General features: G+C 45.3%; 1 protein-coding gene across 2 annotated transcripts in view; it reads left to right on the forward strand.

Annotated features, from left to right (window-relative positions):
• LOC144495016 (arrestin domain-containing protein 3-like) overlaps positions 1-16,824 on the forward strand; it is a 53,722-nt gene that overhangs the window by 18,103 nt on the left and 18,795 nt on the right. For both annotated transcript variants that reach the window (XM_078214791.1, XM_078214793.1), the window contains exon 2: positions 9,878-9,950. In XM_078214791.1, the coding sequence (XP_078070917.1) occupies positions 9,878-9,950 (73 nt within the window). The remainder of the gene's footprint in view (positions 1-9,877; positions 9,951-16,824) is intronic.

Below are 16,824 nucleotides of genomic sequence, written 5' to 3' on the forward strand. Positions count from 1 at the left end.
AACTCCTGCAAAGGATAGGATATGAGGAACCCCAGACTGATGGAGAAGGTTTGGGCTGAGCATGCGACTGACTCCCCATGCTGGGATTCTGCATTCTCAGCTTCTTGGTTGTTTATCACAATGACCAATACAATGAGAAAGAAAGGGTGTTCCAGCCTTGGTAACAGCAGGCATGCTTTCCTGGAGGATAGTGGCCTGGACCCGTGAAGAAAGATACATTCTATTATTCACTCTTGCTGGCCAATTGCATTTGTCGATTCTTCCATTTCTCTTCTCTTTTTGGGAGGAGATGTGAGTGCAGCACCCGCCTCACTTTTACTGCAAAGACTGCAGCAGACAGTCTGAGGTTATGGGCATTGCATCTGGTCTGCGTGCCTTCTGTGCTTGTTTCAGTTGTGAAAAGGGATGGCACAGGAAGACTCTGGCAGGTGTGGTCCCAGCAAAAAGAACTGAGATCACAATCTTTGCAATTTTGAGCCAGATTTCTTAAAATAATGAATTTGGAAAGAGGTTCAAAATTCTGTTTGTGCTTTCTCCAACTTTTTAAAAGATTAAATGCAGTTGAGAAGTGTAGATGCTGGGGTTTGACCCCACTGTTTACTTAAAACACAATGGCTTGGGATGATGGTTTTATTTCTGCTTCCGCACCATCGAGCAGTCCTGTACATAACACTTAGCAGCGGAATGGTAAACCTCAGCCCAACATTCAGGAGAGGTGTTAGAAAACACTTCTATACGCAGAGAGTGGTGGAGGTTTGGAACTCTCTTCCTCAAATGGCAGTGGATGCTGGTTCAATTGTTAGGTTTAAGTCTGAAATAGACAAATTTTTATTGAGCAGGTATATCAAGGGATATGGGCCTAGGGCAGGTACGTGGAGTTAGGCCACAGATCAGCCATGATCTTATTAAATGGTGGAGTGGGTTTGAGGGGCTGAATGGCCAATCCCTGTTCCTATATTCCCTTCACAAAGTTTGCATCCCCAGTATGTGACAATTAGAAGAGCAGAATCCTGCGTGTATGAGCTTGCACAGCCACAATAATGCACCTCTTGAGAAATGGACACAGGCTTCTATCAAATTTCTAACTTGCCAGTGCGAATCAAAGCAAACAGGAAATCTGTACAAGCTGTTCTTAATTTCTGCAATCCTTGAGAAATCTATACAGACTTGCACCACATTCCTGTTGTGAGAATACCGTTAATTTTTGCAATTCTTGAGAAATTGTATGGACGGGATTTTCCAGCTGCGCTCACCCCAAGACTGGAAAATCCCACCCGAGATCAATGGATCTTTGCATAGTCTGTGTCCCACCCGGTACAATTCCTGTGGCGAGCAGGACGGGAAAATAACAACACATTTGGTATGTGTTTGTACCAAATTATTTATCATACAAGACTGAAATCATGTATCCTAAGAATCTGGGTAAGAGCACAGCCTAAAGTACTGAACAGGGGCAAGGGCAGGACCAATAGAAAGGGCTCATAACGCAGTACACACAGCTGCTCCAGAACAGGTATTCTAAGTTAATTCATTGCGCTGTCTGTGGGCGTTGCTGTTCATAGGGTACAAGTCTCATCAAATCTCAACAGCAGTCTCTGATCGTTCATCATCAGTGCATACAAAAGAACAATATTTCCCACTGAAGTAACTTTTAGTCTTCAGTATAATCGTATTGAGTGTGACCATAACTGAGCACAAGACGGCATTGGAAAGCCTGTCAGTAAATTGAAAGCCAATGCAAGAATTTGGTGATTTTGCTTGTAAAGGATCATAGAATCCCACAGTGCAGAAGGAGGCCATTCGGGCCATCAAGTCGGCACCAACCACAATCTAACCCCGGGCCCTATCCCCGTAACCCCATGCATTTACCCTAGCTAGTCCCCCTGACACTGAAGGAGAATTTAGCATGGCCAATCCACTTAACCCGCACATCTTTGGACGGTGGGATGAAACCAGATCACCCGGAGGAAACCCATGCAGACACGGGGAGAATGTGCAAACTCCACACAGACAGTGACCCAAGCCGGGACTCGAACCCAGGTCCCTGGCACTGTAAGGCAGCAGCGCTAACCACTGTGCCAATATGCCATCCACTGCCACTGTGCCGCCCACTTAGACTTTATTGACAACGATGACAATTATAGACAATATAATTACGGTGGCACAGTGGTTAGCACTGCTGCCTTACAGTGCCAGGGACCTGAGTTTGAGTCCCGGCTTGGGTCACTGTCTGTGTGGAGTTTGCACATTCTCCCCGTGTCTGCGTGGATTGCCTCCGGGTGCTCCAGTTTCCTCCCACAATCCAAAGACGTGCAGGCTAGGTGGATTGGCCGTGCTAAATTGCCCCATAGTGTCAGGGGGACTAGCTAGGGTAAATGCATGGGGTTATGGGGAAAGGGCCTGGATGGGATTGTGGTCGGTGCAGACTTGATGGGCCAAATAGCCTCCTCCTGCACGATAGGATTCTATGATTCTATGATACAGATTTTCTTGGTCTCGATAGTCCATCTATCCATCAGGATCCTTATCATCTTGTGGCTCCTAATAAGACCATTTCAATCAGCACTGGAGATCAGTTAGTATCCGCAAACGAATAAGCCTCACCATACTTTTCAACATTTTCTACTGGGATAACAAAGGATCAATGCCAGGAACCAAGAAAACAAGAAGAGAAAATTATTAATAACTTAATTATGGAACCAAAAAGCATCATTAGGATTTGTTAGCCAGTGCCCTGCTTGAATATTAACTCTGGTAAACCCTTGTAAAGATCCAGTGCAACTATCATGAGCTTTGAGTTCTGCCCACCACAATTATGTATAGTATCCATATCTCATAGTGCTAATATAGACTTTTCACAGAGTTTGCTGAGGTAAGGAAAGTTTTAATTTTATTAAGAAATAACTTGCTATTGCTTCATCTTGTCATGAGATCTACATGAGATAGAAGTGATGATGTATACTGTGTCTCCTTAACATATTACAACTGGAATTAACATTATACTATAAGATCCCCTCAAGATATTGTATAGATTAGTAAATCATCAACTATACTGAGGTATCCTCTCTATTCTTTGTTCTGAGAATGGGATTGTTTGGTATGTATGTGGACCATCCTTTGATGGAATACTTATTTGCCCTGAGCTCACACTTCATCAGTTTTGTGTCCATCTCTGATTCCAATAAGAAGTCTCACAACACCAGGTTAAAGTCCAACAGGTTTATTTGGAATCACAAACTTTCAGAGCGCTGCTCCTTCATCAGGTGAGTGGAGAGGTAGATTTCACAAACATGGCATATATATAAACCTGATGAAGGAGCAGCGCTCTGAAAGCTCGTGATTTCAAATAAGCTGTTGGACTTCAACCTGGTGTTGTGAGACTTCTAACTGTGCCCACCATCATGATTCCAATAAGTCACAGAGTTGTTGCTGGTAGTGTTGTGGTCAATGCACAGGGTTCTACCCTTTCAACAAGGGCTCCATCAACTCTGTTCAGGTCTTGCCATTTGGATACAGGTCAAAGCATCTGCTGTACTCAGTTGTTTTCCAGAGCACACTTTTTTTGCATTAAACCACATCCTGAAGCATTGAGGGCGGCACGGTGGTTAGCCCTACTGCCTCACAGCACCAAGAACAAAGAAAAATACAGCACAGGAACAGGCCCTTCAGCCCTCCAAGCCTGCACCGATCATGTGTTCCTAACTAGACCATCCGTTTGTATCCCTCTATTCCCAGTCTGTTCATGTGGCTATCTAGATAAGTCTTAAACGATCCTAGCGTGTCTGCCTCAACCACCTTGCTTGGTAGTGCATTCCAGGCCCCCATCACCCTCTGTGTAAAATATGTCCCCTTGTATTGAACCTTGCCCCCCTTACCTTGAACTTGTGACCCCTTGTATTTGTCATTTCTGACCTGGGAAAAAGCTTCCAACTGTTCACTCTATCTATGCCCTTCATAATTTTATAAACTTCTATTAGGTTGCCCCTGAACCTCCGTCTTTCCAGGGAGAACAACCCTAGTTTACTCAATCTCACCTCATAGCTAATACCCTCCATACCAGGCAACATCCTGGTAAACCTTTTCTGCACTCTCTCCAAAGCCTCCACATCCTTCTGGTAGTGTGGCGACCAGAACTGGACGCAGTATTCCAAATGTGGCCGAACCAACGTTCTATATACTGCAACATCATATGCCAACTTTTATACTCTATGCCCCGTCCAATAAAGGCAAGCATGCCATATGCCTTCTTCACCACCTTTTCCACCTGTGCTGCCACCTTTAAGGATCTGTGTACTTGCACACCAAGATCCATCTGTGTCTATACTCCTGATGGTTCTGCCATTTATTGTATAGCTCCCCCCTGCATTAAACCTACCAAAATGCATCACTTCGCATTTATCTGGATTAAATTCCATCTGCCATTTCTCCGCCCAATTTTCCAGCCTATCTATATCCTGCTGTATTCTCTGACAATGTTCATCACTATCCGCAACTCCAACAATCTTTGTGTCGTCCGCAAACTTACTAATCAGACCAGCTACATCTTCTTCCAAATCATTTATATATATATATCACAAACAGCAGAGGTCCCAGTACAGAGCCCTGCGGAACACCACTAGTCACAGACCTCCAATCAGAAAAAGACCCCTCCACTGCTCCCCTCTGTCTTCTATGGCCAAGCCAGTTCTGTACCAATCCAGCTAGTTCACCTTTGATCCCGTGAGATTTAACCTTTTGCACCAGCCTGCCATGAGGGACCTTGTCAAATGCTTTACTAAAATCCATGTAGACGACATCCATGGCCCTTCCCTTGTCAATCATTTTTGTCACCTCCTCAAAAAACTCAACCAAATTTGTGAGGCATGACCTCCCTCGTACAAAACTATGTTGTCTATCGCAAATGAGATTATTCAGTTCTATAGATCCTATCTCTAAGAATCTTCTCCAACAATTTCCCTACCACGGACTGCAAGCTCACTGGCCTATAATTACCCGGGTTATCCTTGCTCCCCTTCTTAAATAACGGGACCACATTTGCTATCCTCCAATCCTCTGGGACCTCACCTGTGTCCAATGAAGAAACAAAGATTTCTGTTAGAGGCCCAGCAATTTCATCTCTTGTCTCTCTCAGTAATCTAGGACAGATGCCATCTGGCCCTGGGGATTTGTCTACCTTAATGCTTCCTAAAACACCTAACACTTCCTCCCTTGAAATTGCGATTTGTTCTAACGGGTCTACACATCTCTCTGAGACACTACCAATCAACGTGTCCCTCTCCTTTGTGAATACTAATGCAAAGTATTCATTTAGGATCTCACCTACTTACTTGGGTTCTAAGCATAATTCCCCTCCTTTGTTCTTGAGAGGTCCGAATCTTTCTCTGACAACCCTCTTGTTCCTAACGTATGTATAAAATACCTTGGGATTCTCCTTAATCCTGTCTGCCAAGGACATTTCGTGACCCCTTTTTGCCCTTCTAACTCCCTGTTTGAGTTCTTTTCTACTTTCTCTATATTCCTCCAGTGCTCCATCTGTTTTTAGCTGCCTGGACCTTATGTATGCCTCTTTTTCCTTTTTGATTAGACCCACAATTTCTCTGGTTATCCACGGCTCTCGAACCCTACCTTTCCTGTCCTTCCTTTTTACAGGCACATGCCTGTCCTGCACTCCTATCAACTGCTCCTTAAAAGACTCCCACATGCCAGATGTGGATTTACCCTCGAACAGCCTCTCCCAATCAACAGCCACCAAATCCTGCCTAATTCGGCTGTAGTTAGCCTTACACCAATTCAGCACCTTACCCATAGGACAACACTCATCCTTTTCCATGACTGTCCGAAAGTTTACAGAATTGTGGTCACTATTTGCCACATGTTCCCCCACTGAAACTTTGATGACCTGACCGGGCTCATTCCCCAGTACTAGGTCCAGTATAGCCCCCTCTCTAGTTGGACTATCAACATATTGTTCCAAAGAACCTTCGTGGACACATTTTACAAATTCCTCCCCGTCCAGACCCTCAGCCCTAAGGGATTTCCAGTCTATATGAGGGAAATAAAAGTCTCCCACTACAACAACCCTATTTTTTCTACACCTGTCCAGAATCTCCTTACATATCCGTTCCTCAACTTCCCGTGGGCTGTTGGGAGGCCTGTAGTATATCCTCAGCATAGTGACTGTGCCCTTCCTGTTTCTGAGCTATACCCACAGTATCTCGTTACATGATACTTCTAAATTGTCCACCCTCTGTACCGCTGTAATATGCTCCCTAACCAGTACTGCTACTCCCCCACCTCTTCTAGCCCCTCCTCTGTCTCGCCTAAAACACGTATACCCCGGAATATTCAGCTGCCAGTCCTGTCCTTTTAACCAAGTCTCCGTTGCTGCAACCATATCCAAGTTCCGCGCAAGCATTAAGGCTCTAAGTTCATCTGTCTTGCCCGTTGCGCTCCTTGCATTGAAGCAGATGCACTCCAGACCTCCAGGCCCACTGAGTCCATCCTCCCCCAGATTGCTCTTCCTCTTAGGTAGCCTTGTCTTGGCCCCGTGCTCGTCCCCAGTCTCTACGCTTGCTGACCTATTGTTCTGATCCCCACCCCCCTGCCACATTAGTTTAAGCCCACCCGAACCACACTAGCAAACCTCCCAGCCAGGATATTGGTGCCCCTCCAGTTCAGGTGTAACCCGTCCTTCTTGTGCAGGTCCCATCCTCCCCGGAAGACTTCCCAGTGATCCACGAATCTGAAACCCTCCCTCCTGCACCAGTTCTTTAGCCACGTGTTCAGCTGCACAATCTCCCTGTTCCTAGCCTCACTAGCACGTGGCACGGGGAGTAATCCAGAGATTGCTACCCTAGAGGTCCTACTTTTTAGCCTTCTACCTAACTTCCTAAATTGCTCCTGCAGGACCTCCCTGCTCTTTCTGCCTCCGTCATTTGTACCAATGTGGACGATGACGTCTGTCTGATTACCCTCCCTTTTTAGGATGCTTTCTCCCTGCTCAGAGACATCCAGGACCCTGGCACCAGGGAGGCAGACTACCATCCTGGAGTCTCGTTCATGCCCACAGAACCGCCTGCCTGTGCCTCTAACTATTGAGTCCCCCACTACTATTGCTCTCCTATTCTCCCCCTTTCCCTTCTGAGCCACAGAGCCCGACTCCGTGCCAGAGACCTGGTCACCATGGCTTACCCCTGGAAGGTCATCCCCCCCACAGTATCCAAAACGGTATACTTATTTTGGAGGGGAACAACCACAGGGGATCCCTGCACTGACTGCTTCCTCCCCTCCCCTCTCCTCACTGTCACCCAGCTAGCTTCATTTTTATGTGTTACCAACTCCCGATAACTGCTATCTATCACCCCCTCTGCCTCCCGAATGATCCGAAGTTCATCCAGTTCCAGCTCCAATTCCCTAAGGCAGTCTGTGAGGAGCTGGAGCTGGGTGCACCTCCCACAGGTGAAGTCAGCAGGGTCACTAATGGTGTCCCTTACCATTACCTCCCACATCCTGCAAGAGGAGCATTGAACTGCCCTAACTGCCATCCTCTCCACCCAAACTCCCAACAAGATAATAAGAGTCTTTTTTTTAGGTTAGAGGAGGAGGGAGGGTGGGAGACACTTTACGTTTAGTGTTTCGGGTTTCCTCAAATTTATTGGGTGAAACAAAATTACCCAGGTCTCCCCACGGCCGACTTCCGGTTTCCTGCTGCTCTGAAAAGAAAAGCTCAAAAAAAGTAAGTTAAAATAAACTCAGCTTATCTTCCAGCTCTCCTCTCCAAAATCGCTCCCCTCTCTGCCTGCTCCGAATGCAGGTTCGGTTTTTGGCTTGGGTCACTGTCTGTGTGGAGTTTGCACATCCTCCCCATGTCTGCGTGGGTTTCCCCCAGTCTCCAGTTTCCTCCCAGCGTCCGAAAGGCATGCTGGTTAGGTGCATTGGTCATGCTAAATTCTCCCTCAGTGTACCCAAGCAGGCACCGGAGTGTGGTGACGAGGGGATTTTCACAGTAACTTCATTGCAGTGTTAATGTGAGCCTACTTGTGACACTAATAAATAAATAATAAACTTTGTACTGATGGAAGCGTTTTGCCAACTCCTTGGAATTTGAGAGTGTCACTAAAGCTTTGAGGTTTGGCTCCAGCTTGAGTTGGAGGTCACAAACAGAAGCTGCAAACTTTTCACAAGTGCATGTGGCAGCTGAAGCTTCTTTCTATATCACTGCATATCTCTGTTCAATCCCTGTTGGTAAAGGGGATGTGCCGTAAACTGGTCTAAATGTTCCATCTGTCTGTGTCTGAAAGAATACAGCCCGCGATCAGTTTTCCATGTGGTGAATCTCCAGCCTCAACAATGCTAAACATAAAGCAGTGATACAAAGGAAAAGCTGATGCACATAAACAACCATCCAGTAATAACTACAAAGTACTTTCAGCAGACTTTGGAATTGATGGCCCGTCCAACGACGGAAGATGCCACAAGGAAGAGGAGAGTAGGAAAATTACATTAAAGTGGCAAAGTTGTCTCTGTAAAACTCAAGGCCACGTTTTTAAATCCTTCAGCCTCAAGAATTGCTGAATGAGTGCCAGAGCGAGCAGTTGTTCTGGCATCACTTCAACATCCATTAGTATCAAATAACAAAGAGTCTGGCCCATAAATGTACCAGCAATTGTTATCCCTTCTTATGGTTTGTGAATGGAGTGAAGTTTAACATTAGATTAATTCACTAAGGGAATTGCAAGCATCATAATAACAACAGCAGCAATAATGTTGATGCTTATTCTGCTTTCACTTGGCAAAGCTTTCAGGGCACTTTACTGAGGTTTGCAAAGGGTTAAAGACCCTGAGCAGGACTCAAAGACAAAGATTTTAAGACCAAAAGAAATAGGAATACAGGTAGGCCATTCAGTCCTTCAAGCCTTTTCTGGCATTTGATAACATCATGGCTGATCTAACTTCATTAAGTTCACTTTCCTGCCTTCTCTCCATAACCCTTAATACCCCGATTAAAAACTGATCACTCTGAGAATTTTAAAATCAGCTGCAATCCTGCATTAGGAGCACAGTAGTACATATTGAAGACGGGAACGGGTTAATGAATTTTGTAATACTTAGAGATTTGTAAAAGGCATTGTAGAACTTGTTTTCGTGTCTGTAGAACTTGTTTTCGTGTATCCAGAAACAGATAAGAGAAGTAGCTGTCCTTGCTGTTGTACACAAGCTTATGATTTTCCCAGCTAATTGTGTTCAGGAATGTGGCTAACCCAGCTAGTATAAGCTAGTCTCCATTTTGTGTTCTTTTATATTATGTACTTCTGTTTAACACGGTGGAGCTTACATGCATGCCTTCTGTGATCGTATAATAATAGATTCATATATATTCATTATATACTATTCATCCTTACTGATATAAATTGTTATATAGGCCCCTGTACTTCAGTTAACTTGTTTGTGCAAACTTATGTCTGCCACATAGAGGCGACAGAACAGACAGCCTTGAGATGGCTATGATTACATGGACTACGCGAAGGATGGAACCGCCGAGGCAGCAATAATCGTGAGAAAATGCGGAGGTGACCAGGGGCAAAAATATAAATATAAATATAAATATTTGCTCTTAACCTGTATTTGGTGAGAAGTCTGGAGACCATGTTAGGAATCGGACTTCTCCCACAAGCTTGTGAAAATAAACCACTGTACTTTGACTCACAACTAGTCTCAGAGGTATTATTTACCTACAACAATATTTTCTAAAGGACTACTTGAGAGACAGCAATCCCACCAGTTGTGTGCTTGCATAATTTATTCCTGTGTAGTTCATGACATGACTTTTTTTGATATTTCTAAATGACTAACTCATTAACATTTGCTTTTTTTCCAGATGGTTCTGACCAAGTTACCGTTCTACCGCCCGGCAGACATGAATATCCATTCAGCCTTATACTTCCACAAACGTAAGTTGGTATAAGTGTAATTTAATATAGTACTGATTGCATTTTAGATTGGTCCATTTAGCCGTCTATCTAATTAGAATCAGAGAATGGCTGCAACACGGAAGGAAGTTATCCAGCCTGTCATATCCACACCAGCAGGACCAATTCAACTAGGTTGCTTTCCGCTGCATATGTGCAAACTTTTTCTCTTCCTCTGCTTATCCAATTCCCCTGTGAAGCTGCCTCAGCCACAATGTCAGGCAGTGCACTCCAGATCCTAATCATTCTTCTTTTCAAATTTGTACATGGGATGTGGGTGTCACTGGCTAGCCCAGCATTTTTTCCTAATTTCCCTTCAGAAGGTGTTGCTCAGCTGCCCTCTTGAATTGTTGCAGTGCATGTGGTGTAGGTGCACCCACAGTACTGTTAGAAAGGGAGTTCCAGAACCCTGACCCAACAACAGTGAAGGAACGATGATATAGTTCCAAGTCAGGAGGGCACATGACTTGGAGGGAAACTTGCAGGTAATTGTGTTTCCATGCATTCGCCGATTTTAAAGAGTTTTCATTCAGGTCGCTGTTGATCCTTTTGCCAATCCTCTAAAATTGGTGTCCTCTGGTTCTTGATCTTTCTACCAATGTGAACAGCTTCTCTCTATCTACTTTGTCTGGGCCCCTCCTAATTTTGGGCACATTTATTAAATTGCCTCTTAATTTTCCCTACAAACCCCAACTTCTCTGATCTGTCCACGTAACTGAAGTCCCTCATCCCTGGAACCATTTTCATAAATCTTTTCTGCAACCTCTATGAGGCTTTCACATCCTTTCTGAGATTCAATGCCCAGAATTAGACCGAATATTCCAATTGAAACCAAACTAGTGTTTTATAAAGGTCCTTCATTATCTCACTTCTTCGGCTCTATAATCGGCTCTATTTATAAATTCCAGATTCCCATATGCCGTTCTAACCACTTTTCTAACATGCTCCACCGCCTTCAATACTCTTAAAACCCCCAGGTCTCTCTGTTCGTGCAGCCCCAGTTATACACGTTTTTTTTAAGAGGCTCTGTCTATACTGGGGAATCTTTCTTCTGGGTCTTTTGTTGGGTGTCCTTAAGGTGCAGTTCAGAATGGCTCCCTTGCGCCTACTATTGCATCTTGGAAATGTGCGTTCTTTGTGTGCTGCAGTGTGATTTTTGAGAACCTGCTGACCATATTGCTCAATCATTGGGTATAAATGGCGTTTGAAGCTACATCCACCTGATTCCAATATGTGCGTTATGATTAAGCCATGATTCAATTTTGTTTGATTTTGATAAATACCTGTATTGCCCACACAGCTTCCCAACAGTAACGTACATGAATTTAAATAAACAAATGCGTCCCCATTGCTCTCTCACCATACGTTATGTAATTCCATTGTAATTCTAATACAGAGTATCATTCTGAGTACAGTGTTGTGATAGGCCTATTCTCTAATGTAATTGTTTTACTGGTTTTAATGTCAGATTTGAAACACTACTGAACGGAGCTAAGTTTTATGCTGAATTACTGCAGCAGGAATTGAACCTGCAAACATCTGACTCCGAAAAGAATTGGCACAACCAATAGAACAAAGAACAGAGAACAATACAGCACAGGAACAGGCCCTTCAGCCCTCCAAGCCCGTGCTGCTCCCTGGTCCAAACTAGACCATTCTTTTGTATCCCTCCATTCCCACTGCGTTCATATGGCTATCTAGATAAGTCTTAAACGTTCCCAGTGTGTCCGCCTCCACCACCTTGCCTGGCAGCGTATTCCAGATCCTCACCGCCCTCTGTGTAAAATATGTCCTTCTGATATCTGTGTTAAACCTCCCCCCCTTCACCTTGAACCTATGACCCCTCGTGAACGTCACCACCGACCTGGGGAAAAGCTTCCCACCGTTCACCCTATCTATGCCTTTCATAATTTTATACACCTCTATTAAGTCTCCCCTCATCCTCCGTCTTTCCAGGGAGAACAACCCCAGTTTACCCAATCTCTCCTCATAACTAAGCCCCTCCATACCAGGCAACATCCTGGTAAACCTCCTCTGTACTCTCTCCAAAGCTTCCACGTCCTTCTGGTAGTGTGGCGACCAGAACTGGACGCAGTATTCCAAATGCAGTCGAACCAACGTTCTATACATCTGCAACATCAGACCCCAACTTTTATACTCTATGCCCCATCCTATAAAGGCAAGCATGCCATATGCCTTCTTCACCACCTTCTCCACCTGTGACGTCACCTTCAAGGATCTGTGGACTTGCACACCCAGGTCCCTCTGCGTATCTACACCCTTTATGGTTCTGCCATTTATCGTATAGCTCCTCCCTACATTATTTCTACCAAAATACATCACTTCGCATTTATCAGGATTGAATTCCATCTGCCATTTCTTTGCCCAAATTTCCAGCCTATCTATATCCTTCTGTAGCTTCTGACAATGCTCCTCACGATCTGCAAGTCCTGCCAATTTTGTGTCGTCCGCAAACTTACTGATCACAATAGATTACTCAACAAATAGAGAAGGAAGGTCTAAGCTGGAATGCTATGTTGAGATGTCTGAGCATGTGCGGGTTTTGGAGGGCTTTTCAGTCTGCAAGAGAGTGTCCTGCAAGTAAGGCCTGTGTTTTAGTTAGAAATCATAGAAATCATAGAAACCCTACAGTACAGAAAGAGGCCATTCGGCCCATCGAGTCTGCACCGACCACAATCCCACCCAGGCCCTACCCCCATATCCCTACATATTTTACCCACTAATCCCCCTAACCTACGCATCTTAGGGCACTAAGGGGCAATTTTAGCATAGCCAATCAACCTAACCCACACATCTTTGGACTGTGGGAGGAAACCGGAGCACCCGGAGGAAACCCACGCAGACACGAGGAGAATGTGCAAACTCCACACAGACAGTGACCCAAGCCGGGAATCGAACCCAGGTCCCTGGAGCTGTGAAGCAGCAGTGCTAACCACTGTGCTACCGTGCCGCCCCGTTGCTCCTATTTTTGTAGTTCTATCTGTTGCTGAGTTATTATTGTTTGTAAGCTTTATTATTTTATTATCGTTAGAAGATCCATTTTTTTGACAATGCATTTATTGTGGGTTCAAATGACCACAAACACAGGCATTTTCATTGTTTATTTTTTCCTTTTTTTTGCTTATATGTCCCAAATTAATTGACAGTCAATTAATTTGAAGTGCAGTCATTATGAATATGTGAGCAGTGGTAGTAATCTGTAAGTACACAGCAAGGTCCCATGAACAGAATGTAGATCCTTTTGCTGCATTTGATTGAGGAAGGAATTCTTGTGAGCACACTGAGAACATTCTGTGTTCCTCTTCAGATGATGCCATGTAATTTTTAATACCCATCTGGCAAGTGAATAGGGTCTCGGTTTTAATGTCAGGTTTGAAGTGAAGTGGTCTGGAGTGCATCTGCTTCAATGCGAGGAGTGTAACGGGTAAAACAGACGAACTTAGGGTCTTGATGCTTGTGCGGAATTTGGATGTGGTTGCGGTGACGGAAACTTGGTTAAAAGAAGGACAGGACTGGCAGCTGAATATTCCGGGGTATAAGTGTTTTAGGCGAGACAGAGGAGGGGCTAAAAAAGGTGGGGGAGTAGCGATATTAGCTAAGGAGCATATTACCGCGGTGCAGAGGGTAGACAACTTAGAGGGGTCATGTACTGAGTCGCTGTGGGTGGAACTCAGAAACAGGAAGGGTGCAGTCACTATGCTGGGGGTGTACTACAGACCACCCAACAGCCCACGGGAAGTGGAGGAAAGGATATGTCAGGAGATTCTGGATAGGTGCAGAAAACATAGGGTTGTTGTAGTGGGGGACTTTAATTTCCCTGGCACAGACTGGAAAGTGCTTAGAGCTGGGGGTCCGGACGGGGAGGAATTTGTAAAATGCGTACTGGAAGGTTCTTTGGAACAGTATGTAGATAGCCCGACTAGAGAGGGGGCTATACTGGACCTAGTTCTGGGAAATATGCCCGGTCAGGTCGCCAAAGTTTCGGTAGGGGAACATGTGGCAAATAGTGACCACAACTCTGTTAACTTTAGGAGAGTAATGGACAAGGATGAGTGCTGTCCTACGGGCAGGGTGCTAAATTGGGGGAAGGCTGACTATAGCCGGATTAGGCAGGAATTGGTGGATGTTGATTGGGAGAGGATGTTCGAGGGTAAGTCCGCGTCTGGCATGTGGGAGTCTTTTAAGGAACTATTGATAAGGCTGCAGGATAGGCATGTGCCTGTAAAAAGGAAAGATAGGAAAGGTAGGATTCGAGAGCCGTGGATAACCAGGGAAATTGAGGATCTGATTAAAATGAAAAGGGAGGCGTACGTTAAGTCCGGGCAACTGAAAACAGATGGAGCTCTGGAGGGGCGTGTTAACCGGGAATGAACACCGCTCGACAATCACCAGGCAAGACTGTTCTCTTCCTGTTGGGGAGCACTTCAGCGGTCACGGGCATTCGGCCTCTGATATTCGGGTAAGCGTTCTCCAAGGCGGCCTTCGCGACACACGACAGCGCAGAGTCGCGGAGCAGAAACTGATAGCCAGGTTCCGCACACACAAGGATGGCCTCAACCGGGATATTGGGTTTATGTCACACTATTTCACATAAATATTTCTGCTTTTTTCCTCCTGAGTCTTTATCATGCGATCCTAGAATCAGAATTTATGTCACACTATTTGTAACTCCCACAGTTGCGTGGACCTGCAGAGTTTCACTGGCTGTCTTGTCTGGAGACAATACACATCTTTTTAGCCTGTCTTGATGCTCTCTCCACTCCCATTGTTTTGTTTCTTAAAGACTGGATTAGTTGTAAGTATTCGCATTCCAACCATTATTCATGTAAATTGAGTCTGTGTCTTATAAGTTCTGTTTGTGAACAGAATTCCCACTCACCTGAAGAAGGGGCTCAGAGCCTCGAAAGCTTGTGTGGCTTTTGCTACCAAATAAACCTGTTGGACTTTAACCTGGTGTTGTTAAACTTCTTGCTCTGGAGGAATACAGAGAGAGTAGGAAAGATCTCAAACGGGGAGTTAAGAAGAGCAAAAAGAGGTCACGAGATGTTCTTGGCAGGCAGGATTAAGGAGAATCCTAAGGCATTCTATTCATACGTTAGGAACAAAAGAGTTGTCAGGGAGAAAATCGGACTTCTCAGGGACAAAGGAGGGGAATTATGCTTAGAACCCAAGGGAATAGGGGAGATCCTAAATGAATACTTTGCATCGGTATTCACGAAGGAGAGGGGCGTGTTAACCGGGAGTGTCTCGGAGGGAGGTGTTGACCCGTTAGAGAAAATCTCCATTACAAGAGAGGAAGTGTTAGGTTTTTTAGGGAACATTAAAACTGACAAAGCCCCAGGGCCTGATGGCATCTATCCTCGACTGCTCAGGGAGACGAAAGGTGAAATTGCTGGGCCTCTGACGGAAATCTTTGTCGCTTCTTTGGACACGGGTGAGGTCCCTGAGGATTGGAGGATAGCGAATGTGGTCCCGTTGTTTAAGAAGGGTAGCAGGGATAACCCAGGAAATTATAGGCCGGTGAGCTTGACGTCCGTGGTAGGGAAGTTGTTGGAGAGGATTCTTAGAGACAGGATGTATGTGCATTTAGAACGAAACAATCTCATTAGTGACAGACAGCATGGTTTTGTAAGAGGGAGGTCGTGCCTTACAAATTTGGTGGAGTTTTTTGAGGAAGTGACAAAAACGGTTGATGATGGAAGGGCCGTGGATGTCGTCTATATGGATTTCAGTAAGGCATTTGACAAAGTCCCACATGGCAGGTTCGTTAAGAAGGTTAAGGCTCATGGGATACAAGGAGAAGTGGCGAGATGGGTGGAGAACTGGCTTGGCCATAGGAGACAGAGGGTAGTGGTCGAAGGGTCTTTTTCCGGCTGGAGGTCTGTGACCAGTGGTGTTCCGCAGGGCTCTGTACTGGGACCTCTGCTATTTGTGATATATATAAATGATTTGGAAGAAGGTGTAACTGGTGTAATCAGCAAGTTTGCGGATGACACGAAGATGGCTGGAATTGCGGATTGCGAAGAGCATTGTCGGGCAATACAGCAGGATATAGATAGGCTGGAAAATTGGGCGGAGAGGTGGCAGATGGAGTTTAATCCGGATAAATGCGAAGTGATGCATTTTGGAAGGAATAATGTAGGGAGGAGTTATACAATAAATGGCAGAGTCATCAGGAGTATAGAAACACAGAGGGACCTAGGTGTGCAAGTCCACAAATCCTTGAAGGTGGCAACACAGGTGGAGAAGGTGGTGAAGAAGGCATATGGTATGCTTGCCTTTATAGGACGGGGTATAGAGAATAAAAACTGGAGTCTGATGATGCAGCTGTATAGAACGCTGGTTAGGCCACATTTGGAGTACTGCGTCCAGTTCTGGTCGCCGCACTACCAGAAGGACGTGGAGGCATTGGAGAGAGTGCAGAGAAGGTTTACCAGGATGTTGCCTGGTATGGAGGGTCTTAGCTATGAGGAGAGATTGGGTAGACAGGGGTTGTTCTCCTTGGAAAGACGGAGAATGAGGGGAGATCTAATAGAGGTATACAAGATTATGAAGGGTATATATAGATAGGGTGAACAGTGGGAAGCTTTTTCCCAGGTTGGAGGTGACGATCACGAGGGGTCACGGGCTCAAGCTGAGAGGGGCGAAGTATAACTCAGACATCAGAGGGACGTTTTTTACACAGAGGGTGGTGGAGGCCTGGAATGCGCTGCCAAGTAGGGTGGTGGAGGCAGGCACGCTGACATCGTTTAAGACTTACCTGGATAGTCACATGAGCAGCCTGGGAATGGAGGGATACAAACGATTGGTCTAGTTGGACCAAGGAGCGGCACAG

The sequence above is a fragment of the Mustelus asterias genome, chromosome 6 (assembly GCF_964213995.1).
Source record: "Mustelus asterias chromosome 6, sMusAst1.hap1.1, whole genome shotgun sequence".
Taxonomy (NCBI): Eukaryota; Metazoa; Chordata; class Chondrichthyes; order Carcharhiniformes; family Triakidae; genus Mustelus; species Mustelus asterias.